The sequence below is a fragment of the Gallus gallus genome, chromosome 1 (assembly GCF_016699485.2).
Source record: "Gallus gallus isolate bGalGal1 chromosome 1, bGalGal1.mat.broiler.GRCg7b, whole genome shotgun sequence".
In the NCBI taxonomy this organism is placed as follows: Eukaryota; Metazoa; Chordata; class Aves; order Galliformes; family Phasianidae; genus Gallus; species Gallus gallus.
The window spans coordinates 47930610-47945620 of NC_052532.1; the positions used below are offsets into that span (position 1 = coordinate 47930610).

At 44.1% G+C, this 15011-nt stretch overlaps 1 protein-coding gene across 6 annotated transcripts in view; it reads right to left on the minus strand.

Moving 5' to 3' along the window:
- STRA8 (stimulated by retinoic acid 8) overlaps window positions 1–15011 on the minus strand; it is a 15917-nt gene continuing 906 nt past the window's right edge. For 4 of the 6 annotated variants that reach the window (XM_046914811.1, XM_040667905.2, XM_040667913.2 and 1 more), the window contains exons 2-8: window positions 13001–13076; window positions 11616–11700; window positions 11097–11249; window positions 7355–7637; window positions 5950–6026; window positions 3817–3928; window positions 1–1031 (exon numbers count right to left, since the gene is read on the minus strand). In XM_046914811.1, coding sequence (XP_046770767.1) covers window positions 957–1031; window positions 3817–3928; window positions 5950–6026; window positions 7355–7637; window positions 11097–11249; window positions 11616–11700; window positions 13001–13076 — 861 coding nt within the window. In that variant the 3' untranslated portion in view covers window positions 1–956. Of the gene's footprint in view, window positions 1032–3816; window positions 3929–5949; window positions 6027–7354; window positions 7638–11096; window positions 11250–11615; window positions 11701–13000; window positions 13077–14794; window positions 14993–15011 lie in introns of all 6 variants that reach the window. The other 2 variants (XM_040667893.2, XM_040667922.2) reach the window with 2 other exon arrangements.

Sequence of the window (15011 nt, forward strand, 5' to 3'; positions counted from 1 at the left end):
TTTCATGCAAACATTTACACATTTGTCTCTTGTTTTCCTTCCTTTAGGAAAGAATGATTTGACCTCAGATCCCCTGAAAAACCTATACACGTCTCAAGCATCACGTGACCCAAAACCCAGGCCCTCCATAGCAATATATACATGGTACTTTAAAATGAGAGGGGAAGTGGGAGGAGGGGACCTCAATATACTGCCAGAACACTGTCCGAGTCTGCAGAAAGCTGCTAATGACAGCTCAGAGATGTGAATGATCTGTTTTAACTTCACAGCATTTTTAATTTCAAGACACCATCTGAGCAGTACTACTCATCAAAGAACAAGATGCAGCAGAACAGCACAGGGGGCTTTGCTCTCTTTCAGCTTTACACGCTTTACAAAAATAATCCACAGTTTGTGATTGTACTTGCATCTCTCCAAGCGATTTGGGAGTGGGTGGCCACTACAGTTGTCCTCATAGATACAGAAGAGCCTCATGTCGCTCTCTGTGAAGAAATTCCTCTGTTGTTTCCAGCCCAGGCTAAAGAACTGTAGAGGAAAGCATTCACTGCCAGGATGCTGGGAGGCACGCTGTGAGTTTTGCAGGTAGCAGTCTGGAGCGCGTAGGTTGCCATGTCCTCTCTGCATCTCTTCCACAGCTCACCTTAGGCAAGGTCACCAAACTGCACGTGCTTCAGTGTATTTGTGAAATGAGGTTAAGCATTAAAAAGTCAGAGAGAAAAATAATTCTTCCTTTAGGTTTTATAAATATTTTTAACCTGGAACGTTTAAAAGTATAAATTGCTCAACTGATAAGTTATGAAGCACTTATGAGGAAAGGGAAGTGAACAGTAACAAACCACAACACAGTGTCTCCCCATTCTGATTGGAGAGGTGTTCCTCTGGAAGAGGCATAATCTCTTCACATGCCTGCTGTATCCAGTGATGCTTGGCAAAACATTGACAAACAGGGATACTACTTATAAATCTTCATCATCGAAGGTCTCCGTGCACCGCAGCATTACAGTCTCATAATCAAACTGAAGATCTTCTTCCTGAAACCATCCCAAAGCCAGGCAAGGTTAAAAACCACAAGAGTTGATTGTGTTCCCAAGTGCCATGAGCCCTGCTTCTGCTCTGAATCAGCAACCAGCACCTCTCAGTCAACTGTCTGTGGTGCCTGATGAAGAATGTCTTAGATTCTCAACTAATTTCATTCTAAAATCACAGGTCTTCACCCTGCCTCTATCTACATCATTTAGACACACATTACTGACCATGGTAGCAAGCACATCAAGTAACAGGCTCTGAGGATATGTGAACTTCCTTGAGCCCCTAACTTGCACTGTCTTCAGGCTTTGCTGCTCTTTTAGCAACAGAGGGAAATGGTTTTCTTGACCATCTTAAAGAGCGTAAGTGGCTCTTGAGCAATCAAAGTCCAGGACACGAAAGTGTTTGTGTCTGCAGACTGTGAAACAACAAATGTACACAGTCCAACAACAGTGCTTAGTAATTGGACAGTTAATCTCAAATGGCATTAACACGGAACTGGCATGTAATGACCACAAGAAAATCTGTTACCTTATCAACTCTGCAGATGGAAGGGACAGAGGCTGCCTTTCACACATCAGTCAGGCACACACCGGTGACCCTGCCTTTAAGTACAGTACCTGCTGCTTGCCTCCATATCATCATCTACTATGTGTGCACAGAGCAACAGGACACCACTTAACCCTTGGGATAATTATGCCACAAGCACTGCCCAAACTCTCGGGCAAATGTACCAGCATTGGTACTTCATTGAGAGAGTGGTCTGCAGGGATTCAGACACATACACAAGGTAAGCAAGAAGGTCTTCTGTCGAGGATAAGTCCAGGAATCTTCAGTGCACTGAGTAACCCAGCGTCTGGGTTAAGTTATGTAGCCTACACTGAACTCTGCTGCTGCCTGAGGTAGTGTTTCAAACTAGCTGGAATATTTCCTAGACACACTCAGCTGCACTTCCATAACTGTCTCCAAACTATTTGCTCAGAGGTACAGCTGAATTTCTGCTCTCAAAACCAAAAATTTGTCAGTCCAATTTTCTTGCCTCTTGGCAGGACTCTAGATGTGCTGTACCACAGTTATCTAAACCAAAACAGACTGTGATCTTTGCATTATTGGTACTATCTAGTCTGGGTAATTTCTGCTCACGTTCCCTTTTTATTGTCTTATCACAGACAATTCAAAGTTTCTGAATAAAAGAAAGTGTTCTGCTTCCAATTTGCAGCATTTCACTGCCACCTCCACCGCTTTATCTGAGAGCTGTAAGATGGGCTTGGGCTCACACACAGTCATACAGCACCAAGCAGAGGGCAAAAGCAGCTCTTAGCCAGGGAAGACATTCACAACTGGAAAACACACACCTTGCATTATGTTGTTCTTGCTTTTCTATGCATCTTCATTTCACAGTCATATGAACACAGAAAGAGCCCTGTTTTTATGCAGAACAGTTATTCACAGACCAAATGGCTGTGTATATCAGTGCTTGGTCTCTGACAATGGCCAGGAGTGGATGTTTAGACAAAGAGTGCAGGCATTTTGCATGCAATGTGCTCTGTCTCCCTAATACGTGCCCCTTCATTCTGGCACACTGTGCTGTGAGGATGTTTAGAATATGAAATTACATCTGGACCTTCGTCCAGATTTATTAACTGTCAATCGACTCATCCCTGGGGAATTAACTCTGGTAATCTGCAACTTCTTAATATACTGTGTGTCCACTTCATTGGGTGCTGTCTAGTTCTGATGTCAAGAGGCAATGGATCATCAGTCTGTGTACCAAATCCAAATCATTTAGGATCAAAATGCTCTCATGCCACCCCCCAGACATTTTCACTGAAGAGTCCTACTCTAGTAGCTCCTGTTTAATAGCTTTTACTGTGCCTGCTGTCATTCCCTGCACCTCCGTTAGTGCTAAGGTCTCCAGGAGACTGTAGGAACCAAGTGACATGCAGAAACTGTTTTGTAATAGACTTAGACAGCAGTGCAACTCTGGTTTTTGGTTCTTTGTGTTGTCGTTTTGGGTTTTGTTTGATTGTTGTCTCACTATCCCTCACCACAAATATTCTGTTTTCTTTAAAGGAGGATCTGCTCAAGTAACAGAGACTGCATGGGAGCTAGGTGACAGTAGAACATAGAGCAACAGTGGCCACTGTAGAGGCACAATCTGAGCCAAAATAAGCATGATCTTGCTGAGTGATCTCTCCTTTTTGGTCCTGTACCAATGTGCAAGTTCTCAGACACCTTCTTGGCAAGAGGACAAGAACAGGAGAACTAACACTGCAAACACAATGATTTCTGGCTCAGTGAATCTGCACCAGTGGGCTGAAGTTAAGACACAGCACAACAGCTGCTCTCTTTTAAGAGCTGTTCTCTTTCAAGAGCATAATTACCCTACTCTCAAAGCTTGCCAAACAGGGGCTCAGGGTAGGGAAGCTGGCACCGAGACAAAGCACGGGGTGGTCCCACTGAGTTCAGAATCAAGAGGTCGTGGGTTATGGATGAAGCAGGCACTGCTTCATCAGCTTAGATGAGATCACTCAAGCATTTCCACATGGAACTTTCATGCAAACATTAAGTTAAAAAATCCTTTGTGTCATTTGCCATTTTGAGTAATATTCTAAGCAATAACAGCACCTCAAACCTCGCCTCTTACAGAGGCAATCCTACTGACATCTGAAGCGATAAACCCTTGTTTTAATGATTCCGGACACTATGATCTGAAGCAAGGGAAATCTCTTTCTGACAGTGACAGAAATATACTGCTCCTTCTGTAAGGAACCCTTTGGCAAAGCTTACCTGGCAGAACTGTGTATTAGCAAAGAAAAGGCTTTTTAGGAAGTCAGTGATCTGCAGATAGAGTCTGTGGTCATCCTCTGGATTGTCAGAAATGCCGCTTGTAAATGAAGAACTGAAAATGGAACAAGAGATCCTATTTAATTTCCTCTTCCCTCTTTTCCTCATCCTCCTTACTTTCTCTCCTCCACATTTTACTTACAAATTATAGAAGACTTAAATTGTTTCCATGACAAATCTGATAAGAAAGACAATAGGTGGGAAAGACAGGAAGGAGCAGAGGTGTATTGAGGAAATACTGTCTAACAAGTGCAGGAAAGATAGCTAAGAACTGAGAACTGCAGTATAAGAAACTACTACCTCAACAAAGAGATCTACTCATACACTACAGCTGTGATAACACTGTTCTAGGGAAAGGTACACATCCATCATAACAGAGAACAAAAACAACCATTCGGCAGTGTATTTTGTAGGGCTGTTCCAAGAAACAACTTTGACTTCTTCTGTAAAGTTTTTGAGAGAACACAATAAAAAATGTGGTCACAAAATCACACAGCAGCTGTTTACTGGCAAGTTCGTACTCAGGTGATCGGTAACTCTGGTACTAAGGTCAGATACTCTGGACCTCACCTCTGTGCTCTCCCTGGGATCTTACAAAGTTCTGCACCACACCTCTGTCCTGAACTATAAAGCATAGGGTGATAGGAAAAAGAAGGACACATGAAAAATGCTGACTACTGAAACATTAATCTAATTTGGGGCTTCAACCAGACTGGCACAGATGATGCCAATACATGTGCAGTGTTAACAAAGTTTGCTTTTCCTTGTTTCAAAAGCAAACAGCAGTTATGACCTAATAAATGTAATTTAATGGATATATATTTTGTTAAGCTTTACAATATAAACATATTTAGATGAACAACCAGAACAATCTTACTTCTCTTCATGCTGTTCTGGAAGTGCAGTGTGGAATTACAGTGAAGAAAAAAAGATTCACACTAAAGAACTCCCTAACTATGGAAAAATTAGTAGCTAGATTAAAAAAACAAAACATAAAAAACACTATTTGGAAAGAGAAAAAAAAATCTAACCAAGACTAAGCAGCAAGAACATGTAAGAGATGAATCAGAAAGTGATTTTCTTCTTGAAGAGAAAAACCTTTTCTTTCTTTGGTCTACTGGGAAAATCAAAGGCAGTGCTAGTTTTGTATCTGTATCTGTTCCTTCTTAGGTAATAGTGATGTGACCTGCAGAGAATCAGAGAATCATTGAATGGCCTGGTTTGAAAAGGACCACAATGATCATTGAGTTTCAACCCCCCTGCTATGTGCGGGGTCGCCAACCAGCAGACCAGGCTGCCCAGAGCCACATCCAGCCTGGCCTTGAAGGCCTCCAGGGATGGGGCATCCACAGCCTCCTTGGGCAACCTGTTCCAGTGTGTCACCACCCTGTGTGTGAAAAACTTCCTCCTAATATCTAACCTAAATCTCCCCTGTCTCAGTTTAAGACCATTCCCCCTTGTATTTCTTTGACCTTACTGCTCAGGCCAACCACACTTCAGCTTTATCATTTCTTTCTGATGAAATTAGGGTACTCGAACAAGATTAAGGGAGACAATGTTAAAGAGAAAAAAAAGAAAAAGATTATTTTTGTCTCATTAAGTGAGAGTATAGTTAATTGTGCAGGGAGTGCCTTATGGTCATCACAGACCTTGTAAGTGAGAGAGAGAAAAAAGGAAAACATTAGAAATCTTGTAATTTGAAAAGACAGAAAGCTATGCAAAGTAGAGAAGAAAATCGGAAGAGTTTATCTATTTACCCGGAATCCAGGACTCTTCCTAGACTTTCCAGGAAGAATCACTTACTAAGAGTGCCTGGTTAACTCAAAGTGACTGGGCACTCCTGGTAAGCTAATCTTCCTGGTTCTGTTGTAAATGCCTATTCATCATTTCATTCGCACACCTTAAGAGGTAGTACTACAATGAGCACAACTGCTGTATGCTACTACTTTGTTTTTACTAAAAGGCACAAAAGAGAATGCTCAGCTACTGACTTACTCTACAGCAAACTTGCTGGGGAGCACTGACTGTCACCTATTGAGTTATTCTATCTAGCAAAAGGGTGAGTTTATAATTTACCTCTGGCTAGACAATCCCTGAGTCTCGTTTGTTTCAAGGAAACCAGCAGCAACATCAAACGCGTCCTCAAACATTACCTGTCAGAGAAAAAACACTTTGGATGTCAGCATATCCAGCCATTTCAAGAGTTTCACCTAGGGCATAGTTTTTAATCACGAAGTCTTAAGTACAATATTTCTTTTTCTTTCCGTTTAACAGCTAATGTTTATTTCTGCAGAAATCTACAGGGTTTGGCAGACACAGGAATAAGGAGGAGAAACTATTTCATAACTCGGAACACAAGATTAGTCCGTTCCCTGTGCTTCAGCCTCCAAGAATTAGACTTACGTCTCCCAATGCATCAGTAAAAAAATGAATTGTAACACTGCTTTCCAGACTTGACTTTGGCCGTTGCGTCGTTTATGGCTGGAGATCTTAGCTGTAGCAGCCATTCTCCATAAATCCGATTCCAGTATATGACTTGTCTGACAAAGGCGTTGGGATTCTCCATGTCACAGACCAATAACCTCATTAGTTCACTCTGCCATCACGTTCTTCACCCACCTTCTGTGCCAGAAAGTACTGTACATGCAACATCCCCACAACATTTCCTAAGCAGGTCAGTGGTCTGAATTGCTAACTGTCCTATGACTCAAAAAGAGCTTATCAGTGCAATTTACTTATCTGCTAAAGGTGAACCCCTGACCTTCCCTTGCAACGAATAAAACTGTACACTTCTCTGAACAGCTCGTTGCTTAAGCAATCACTGCTTAATCAGGAACAGTTTATGGAGAGTTGGCTGTTATTTAATCTCTTTTTTTCTCATGCTCCCATCTACGCAGCCACTGAATTCTTGGCTCTGCAGAAATGCACGGAACAGGCAGTCATCAGCCCTGTATCCCTGGAACTGCTCTACAAATACTTTATCTTTGCTACCAGGTGCTCTGATTACTGAAAAAAAAACAAACAAACCAAAAATCAAAACCCAACAAATTAAAAAAAAAAAAATAGCCACCAGGCAAAAACACACAGGCCTTAGGAATCTGGGCATCTCTTCTAGGTACAGATCATCTATGCTGCATGGAAGACTCGCAGAGGACAGCAGTTGGACAATCCTTCTTCTTGCTCCCCACCCCACAGCAACTTAGAGCTAATTTAACTGTTACTTAGCACAGAAATCCAGAGGTCAACAGAGAGTGCCAGGATTGCTGCCACGGCACTCCTATAGCTTGCTGTCTATCTTACCAAGAGAGAAGTCAAGACATTTACTCAAGGGCTGTTTGTTGTTTCCACTTATGCATTCAAGTGATCTTGGGAAAGCTTAATTAAAACTACTGTATGTTCTCTAGTTAAAAGCTGCAGAGCCAACTAGCAACTGGAGGACTGGGGCTTTAGGGGCAGAGGATATGTGTTACTGAGCACTTACTTCCTCTGGTGTGGAGACCAAGGAACCACTGGCTTCCTCACTGTTACCTCCACTGTCCCTCACATCGCCATCAGTGCACGCAGGCTCTTGGCAAGCATCCGTAGGACCCAGGCGGAAATCTCTCTGGCTACAGTACTGCAAGATGCTGTCTCTCCTGTCTTCAGAAAGCTCTTGCCAGAGGTGTGAAATAGCCGTGGAGACCACAGGAAGAGGTACCTCCTCAGCGGAAACAATTCCATGCTCTCTCAGTAGCTCTACTGTGTGCTTATAAAAATACAGGTACCTGAAAGGACAAGGAGCATCTCAAGAGCAAGCTATCCAACTACTGTCAATCAGTGTGAAGGGGACAAGGCCTCCTACGACAGTAGAACTACCGCAGGTTTGACTTGGTCATGGCCTAGGCCGTGGTCAGTGCTGAGCTGCCACTGCAAAGTATGTGGTGAATACGACCTTTGCCGTTCCACGAGATGCAGTTTCTCCTGTTGGTTTTGGAAGACCTACAGCTGCAAGGAACCGCTGCAAAGCACTGCACTATAGATGGTAACAGATGCTGTACACAACGGGGCTGAGAAACTGAGCCCCTTGGAGTGCTCCTCCTGCAGAGGTGCTGATCCACCCTGAGCTCAGCACACTGGCTGAGGACACTTCTCTGGGGCGGAAGGACTGCTTGGTATTTGGAAGGTAAGCCAAGGATATAATTAGCATTACCTCAGAATTGTGGAACTGTGATTGATCTTTGCAGATAAGTAACTATTGTGCAACACTTGTTGCTAAACAATTCAATCAACACCTTAATAGTCTTCTCTAATAAAGCAGCTATGCTGGACAATTGTAGTTATTATCTAGAAAGACTGTGATATAATTGCAGCCATCAACATTGGAGGAGGGAGTAGCTGTGATTCAAAACTACTTCACTGACTTCTCCCTCCGAGACCTCATACAATTACTGAACATTGCCCAAAACCACCAGAGAAGTTTAGCAACTCTGCTATGCCAAGATTTCATCTGCAAAGGGCAGGATCCAGCCACAGCCTCAGCACAGCTGCCTCAGAATAGGAGCTCCAGGCTGCTACAGGCCGTACTCATCACACAGGCAAACCTCACGCTGGCTTTTCTTAAAATTTGGCATACTTGCCTTTGTATCCTGAGGCTCTTGCACTGCAAGTCCCTTTGTATACTTCTGGCATTGCAGTGCTCTAAAAACTCTTGGCTGAGGTCATACACTGATGTATTATGTACTATGCATGCAGATAGAAAGGCAGTACCGTGGACCTGGAAGCTCCACGATATTAGTGTGAGTATGGGAACTCAGTTCTTACATCTGAGGGACTGCATTCCCAAGATTGACTTCTGTGAGGTCTGCAGTGAAACCAGCAATTCAACATTAATGCTGCAACTTCAAGGTGAAGATGCAAACACAGAAAGAACTTGCCTCTTCTGTTAGTACTGCGTGGCACAGTGAGCCAAGAACAATAATGTCTACTTTAGAAAGTAGCACTGAGGGTTATTTTATGTTTATTAAATGATTAGAGCTCCTCAGATGAAAGAACTTGAAAAGTATAACGAGCAGTCATTACTTCTCAGTTTGACTGGGCTCAGAGTGCCTCCTTGGGAGATGTCCCAATTAAGCACATTTCCTGGCTAACCAAACTGCTGCACGAGAAATTAATCAAAAAGAATTCCATCTTTTTATTATTATTTTCTTGAGTAAACCAGTATTGAAAATTTTAAAATAATCCCACATGCAAACACAAACATGTTTAACCTCCCATTTCCATGCTCTGAAGTTTTTCTGCTGTTGCTGGACACAAAAATATTGTAAGGGAGGCAAGCATTGTTAGGTCAGCTATTGCACTCACCAACAATTCTGAACATCCAGCTCCAAATGAAGGATCTGGAGTTTCTCAGAATATGAATCATCATTAGACTGCTTTGCTAAAGAAATTGAGTTTGAACAAGCCATGAGTCAACAATTTCCTTCCCAGCTGGAAGGAGCCAACCACATTTTGCACATTTGCACATTTGGAGTACTGGGTAGTCCCATCTCCGTAGCTCTCTGTAGAAGCTCAATGCATTTTTGATGCTGCCGAAACAACGTGATTAGATTCATCACTGAGAAGCTGCTGTTTACTGAAGACTCCCTGCTGTTTCATGCCCATTACCATTGATCATTTTCTAAGAAGAATTAGCTACCATTTAACTGCAGGCTGCAATAAAACTGCAGGGTAAATGCCAACAGTCCACACAGCACTGTGTGGTCCACCTCAACAGTGAAGAAGGGGAAAGACAGTTGTTTATGGCCCTACTGTGCAGCCTTTGATGAAGTAGGGCTTACTTCCACCAGAAAATCCCCAGTCAGCACATTTCAAGGTCTTGCAAATGATACCTTTACTACAATCATCTCCAAATCTCACAGGAGCAAAAGCAGGCACAGCAGCAGTAGGATGGTGCCATCTGCTGGCAGAGCTGCAGTCTCGTTTTGATGAAAAACCTCAATAATCCAGGGGGAAATTATTAAAAAAAAAAAAAAACAAACCACCAGTTCAAAGCAGAAAAATAAAATTAAAAAATTAAAAAAAGAAAGAAATTGTCTACGTTTTTACTTATGGCTGTGAAGCTCTGGAGGATGCAGCTACGGCTGTGGCTTCTCCCGCACTGCGTATTCTTAACTCTGGGATGATTACCATCCATGACCCCTATAGTACACCCTAGTGCCATTTGAGAGCAAGGGGAAGAATGTGATGAACACTCAGTTTTAAGATACCAACGACTTTGAAAAAATAGAACATTTACCATTACAATCTCAGATTAAAATACATGGACCACTGAGAAGAAAGCAACGGTCTCTGATTTTTAGCACCTGTGTCAGGAACTCGGCTGATCCCAAAGAGGGTTAGAGACTGGCACCCTCTGGCTGTAGCACACTCAGAAGCACTTATGTTCCCCTCCTCTCTCTCTGTGTATCAAGTCATACTGAGGAGTACTTTCTGATGTCTTCCAGACCACTAATATTCTGCAGACCACTGCAGGCTGAGTACTGCATTATTTTCCCTTGTTTCTTCCAGTCCTATGCTGCTCTGATCCTACAAACAAGTACTCCAAGCTGCCAGGAGCTAATCATCCATCTCTGGAAGGGACAACAGTGCCCCAACTTCTCATGCCAATACCAGGCAGGACAACCATCACTTGTGGGAGGAAATATCTGCCCACATCTACCTACCTGCAGTTCTGCAGCTCCCCAGGAACACGTACAGCTAGCCACTGGCAAGCTTCATCTGGTGCAGCAATTCCTGCGCTCCTCAAACAGCCCCGTCGTGGGGATACAACTTGATAGTGGTACTGTATCGCCAGCACACAGGGACAAACACCTGGGTAAGTCACGCTGCTTGAATAAACTCCCATTCCATCTGGGTTAAAAACCAGTTGCCTGTTGAACCACTACAGGCATGTTGCAGCTCACTCTACAAGCCACCGGACAGCTGCAACGCATGTCCACGCAGGGACTGAGACACTTGAAACATGTTTTTTTCCCCTCTTTCTTGAGAATTCGAGGGGGAGCTAGGGGCTGATACCACACTGGGATTCCACTCACGTGCCAGCCACAGCTCCAGCTTCATCACCAGCAGGGCCAAAGTTGCTGATACAAGGCTTTTGCAAGGCTCCGTGTACAGCAGTGACTGGATGCGGCGTTAATGCAAAGAGGTGAAAAAAAAAACCCAAAGACAACTTGGGGTGCACCTACCGTTCAAATTCCACCAGATCTGGGGATGAGGTGTCTGGGTACTGGATAAATCCTGGCTTTCCGTCTTCTTCCATTGTTTGTTTTTCACATTCTTGCATCAAATACCAGACGGCAGAATCACTCTCACTCACAGCTTCCGAGGGCGACGCGGTGCTGAAAAGAACACACAGGGAAAAAAAAAGCCACATGAACAACTTCTTAACTGGATTAATAATGTCTTTCTCATGGTCACTCCAGGGTCCAGGGCCATTCTCCCCAGCAAGCTTTTTCCCCATCCTTTTGCTCTGCAGGCAAAGAAGAAGTTTGCGGTGAGCTGCATAGGAAGCAAAGGAAATACAGACACTGTGTTCATGCGCTGTGTGAGATCACAGGGGTCCACAAGAAATCTCTTCATCTTTTCCTCATGATGAAAGGCCTCTGCTTGGAAATTCAGTAACAATGACAAAAAGGCTAAGAGGCACTGGGATGGAAGCAAATGCAAAGTATTATCATCTTCCCTTGATTGGTTTAAGCCCTTACCTGTGATTGCTGAAGTGCCTCTTGACATATTCTTCCCTGACTTCCTCCAGGCTGGACGGGTTCCCATCCTCCAGGCTGAAGGACTCTGTTGTCAGCAGAAAGGCAACTGTCACACTGGTGGGGCCTTTGGCTTCCCTCTCATCCTCAGTCCCAATCAAGCAGAACAATCCTGACAACTGGTCCTTCAGGAGCCACAGCTCTTCATTAGGCAAAAGTGATGTGAGATGCGACACCTCTGCCTCTCCTATAACATCACTACCACTACTGGGAGCTTCTGATTGTTGAGGAACTCAGATGTCCTCCTTTGTGACATTAGTGTGACAGAACAGATGGTGAAAACAATCAGCAAATCAAAAGTCCCAACCAGAACAAGCACAAGTCAATCCAACATCTCATGATTGCCATGTAGTGAGCAAACTGCACATAAAAACCCTAGACAACCCACTCTGCGATTCAGCAGTGGTATGAATTTTATATGTATGCAAGTAAATATGAAGGGAAATTTACTTTAAAACTCTCCTCAGCCACCCCACTGCTTGTGAAGCCTTCAGATTTCTCTGCCAAATGACTCCTACCTGTGGCTGCCTTTTATGAGTTACCCAAGGATGTGGGTTCAGAGGACTTCATTTGTTTTAAGCATTATGATTTGTAATTGATACAAATCATACAAAGCACTGGAGGTGCAAATAGCACAAATAGCAATGCCTTTTCTAGCTCACCATATTCTGGATATGTGAAGGGACATAAAAATGTGTCCAAAGGCTCTACCCATCAGCCCCCAGTCCTTCGTGTTGCCACCAGAGTGAGTGAGCAGCACCAGAGAGCAGCAGGCATGCTGGTGAGGGCATGGAGTGCATAACCACAACCTGCCAAGCTGAAAGCAAAACTAACAAAAACAAACCACAGCATCTCTTACCTGCTCCTATGGGACTAAATTCTTAACTAAAGGCTTCCATTTACCATGCTTCTGTGAGGAAACTCTCAACAGATTCTCTCTCCTTTTCCCCTAACTCAGACCAAAGCCTGCAGTTCTGAAGTTCCAGCTCTGGCTGTGCTTGATGTGGAGTGCTGGGTGTGTGACGGCTCTGATTGATACTGTGCTGTGGCTGGAAGGAGCACACCTGTTTCTCCAGCCTATGCATGGAGCCTGGACAGGGGTAGGCGGGGACTCTGCCTGCAGCTTGGGGCAGCAGAAATTAGTTGTGTCCTTCCTCTGCCAGGGAGGGCTGGGAATAGCTGTGGGTCTGAGGGACAGTGCTTACTGGGTTGATGATATCTGTGCTACAGATAAAGCCACATTAAAGTCTACTGCTTAATGGCAGCAGCCACACATCTATCTGCCTCTACTTAACAAACTGTCTGAGGCAAATACTTGCGTACGGTACCTTTCATCTTCAGCAAAGAACTCAAGGTTTGCTCCAGCTCCTGGATATATTTCTTAGCCTTACGCAAAACCTGATACTAAACACAAAAAGAAATCAGAACTGATTGCTCTCTGCTCTGACTGAATTCATGTTTCAACAAGACTTAGCTGCTTTCTTCATTTTTTCCTTCATTTTGACCCTCAGTTATCTCCACGTGTCTGAGAAAATAACTGTGATGTTTCTCCAGCTACCTGTAGCCTTATGAAGAGGAGAAAGAACTAAGGGCAAAGTTAAATACAGAAGATAAATATTCTACAATACAAATATTTTATACAATACATGTACATAATGCCTAGTCACGCAGCCATTTGCTACTTAAGTCACATCTTTTACCAGCAACTGTTCTTGTTTGGATCATTATCTTCTTGGAGCATGTCCAAAAACACCATGCTGCAGCACATCCTCTTGGGCGTCTACCAGCTTTGGGTGTACGACTTTATAATTCACCTCTCCTAAGAATTTTGCCAGGAGAAGCCCTTGCCATGTTCTACTCCAGCTGCACTGATGTCAGCTGGAATAACTTCAGCACTGTAGATCATTCCTTCATTGCAGCATAACAAAGAACATATGGCCAATACCTTTCAACACACCCATCTAAAAATTGTTTCTAGACTTGTAGGATCAGTGGGACCACCCAGGCAACTCAGACAGGAGGTCCCTCTCGCAGAGCTTTCACATCAGATGGTTTAGCAAGGCACTAAACACTAGAATTATGGGTAAACTTTTGCAGTTAGGACCTCACCTCCAAAAGTCATGTCTCGGGCACATGATACTGTCAAAGAGTAGTTCAAAGAATTGGTACATTAAGACGGTCCAGTCAGATGAGACAAAGCAAGTATCTGTTTAGCCTTAGTTCTGAGGTCAGGGTGACTTCAGCTTAACTTGCATCTCCTTCAGAACATGGCAAACTGATCTCTTACCTCGAACTTCATGGAGGGTAAGGGCCTCAGCCCCAGACAGTAGCACTTTGCATGCTTAGAATCTCAAGGCACTTTACAAGGATGACCCTGTAAAGCCATTATCCTCTCTGGAAAACTGAAAGTGACCAATCTAAATGAGTTGGGGGCAGAGCTGAAAAATCCCGATGGTCACTCCCCTACCTTCAGCAGGATACTATCCAACTTTATAGTAGTGTTTTTATGTCTTCTTCTTCTTTGTCTTTCTAATAAATAGTTTCTTATTTTAGTAGAGGTCAGTAGGCAGGAGGGTTCCCCCCCCATCTTATTCTTTCAGTGTATTGGATACAGAATGAACCTTACAAGCAGAATGAATAACTGCCTTCCTTCTAACTTGTTCTGTCCCTAAACTCACTCCTCCCAATTTCCTACCAAAACACTGTGAAATCAAGGTCATTAAATCATAGAATCCCTTGATTTACGTCCAAAACACGGCTAAGAAGAAACTACAGAAGTTCCCTACAAAAAGTGCAGGCAAGCCACATGATAAACCCATGACACAGAGACTACTAAGTAGGTTGCTCATGATGAGCTGGCAGCTGCAAAGCAGAAGGGATCCAGGATATCTGCGCAGACTGAAATTATGTACATGCTGGCACCTCTTTATCCCAACAGATAATCTGAAGCACATGTCTATGACACGATGCCCCATCCCTGGAGGCGCCCAAGGGCAGCTTGGATGGTGCCCTGGGCAGCTCTGCCCGTAGCTGGGGGGTGAAAATAGGTGACCTTTGAGGTCCCTTCCTCGAGCCATTCTATGACAGCGACAGATAGGAGAAAGGCAGTCATCGCCCCGCACCTTGGAGGCCGGGCTGTCTGACCGGGATAGCACCATCTCCTGCAGGCTGCTGAAGAGTCCCGCCAGCACTGCGCGGTGCTGGGCCTGTGCCAGGCGTCTGCGTGCGGCGCGGGGCTCCACCTCCTGCTGCCTTGCCTGGGGAGCGGGCCGTGCTCTTGCACAGAGCTCACCGCAGCCACCCGCTGCCTCCATCGGCGGCTGCAACGCAACGGGGGTT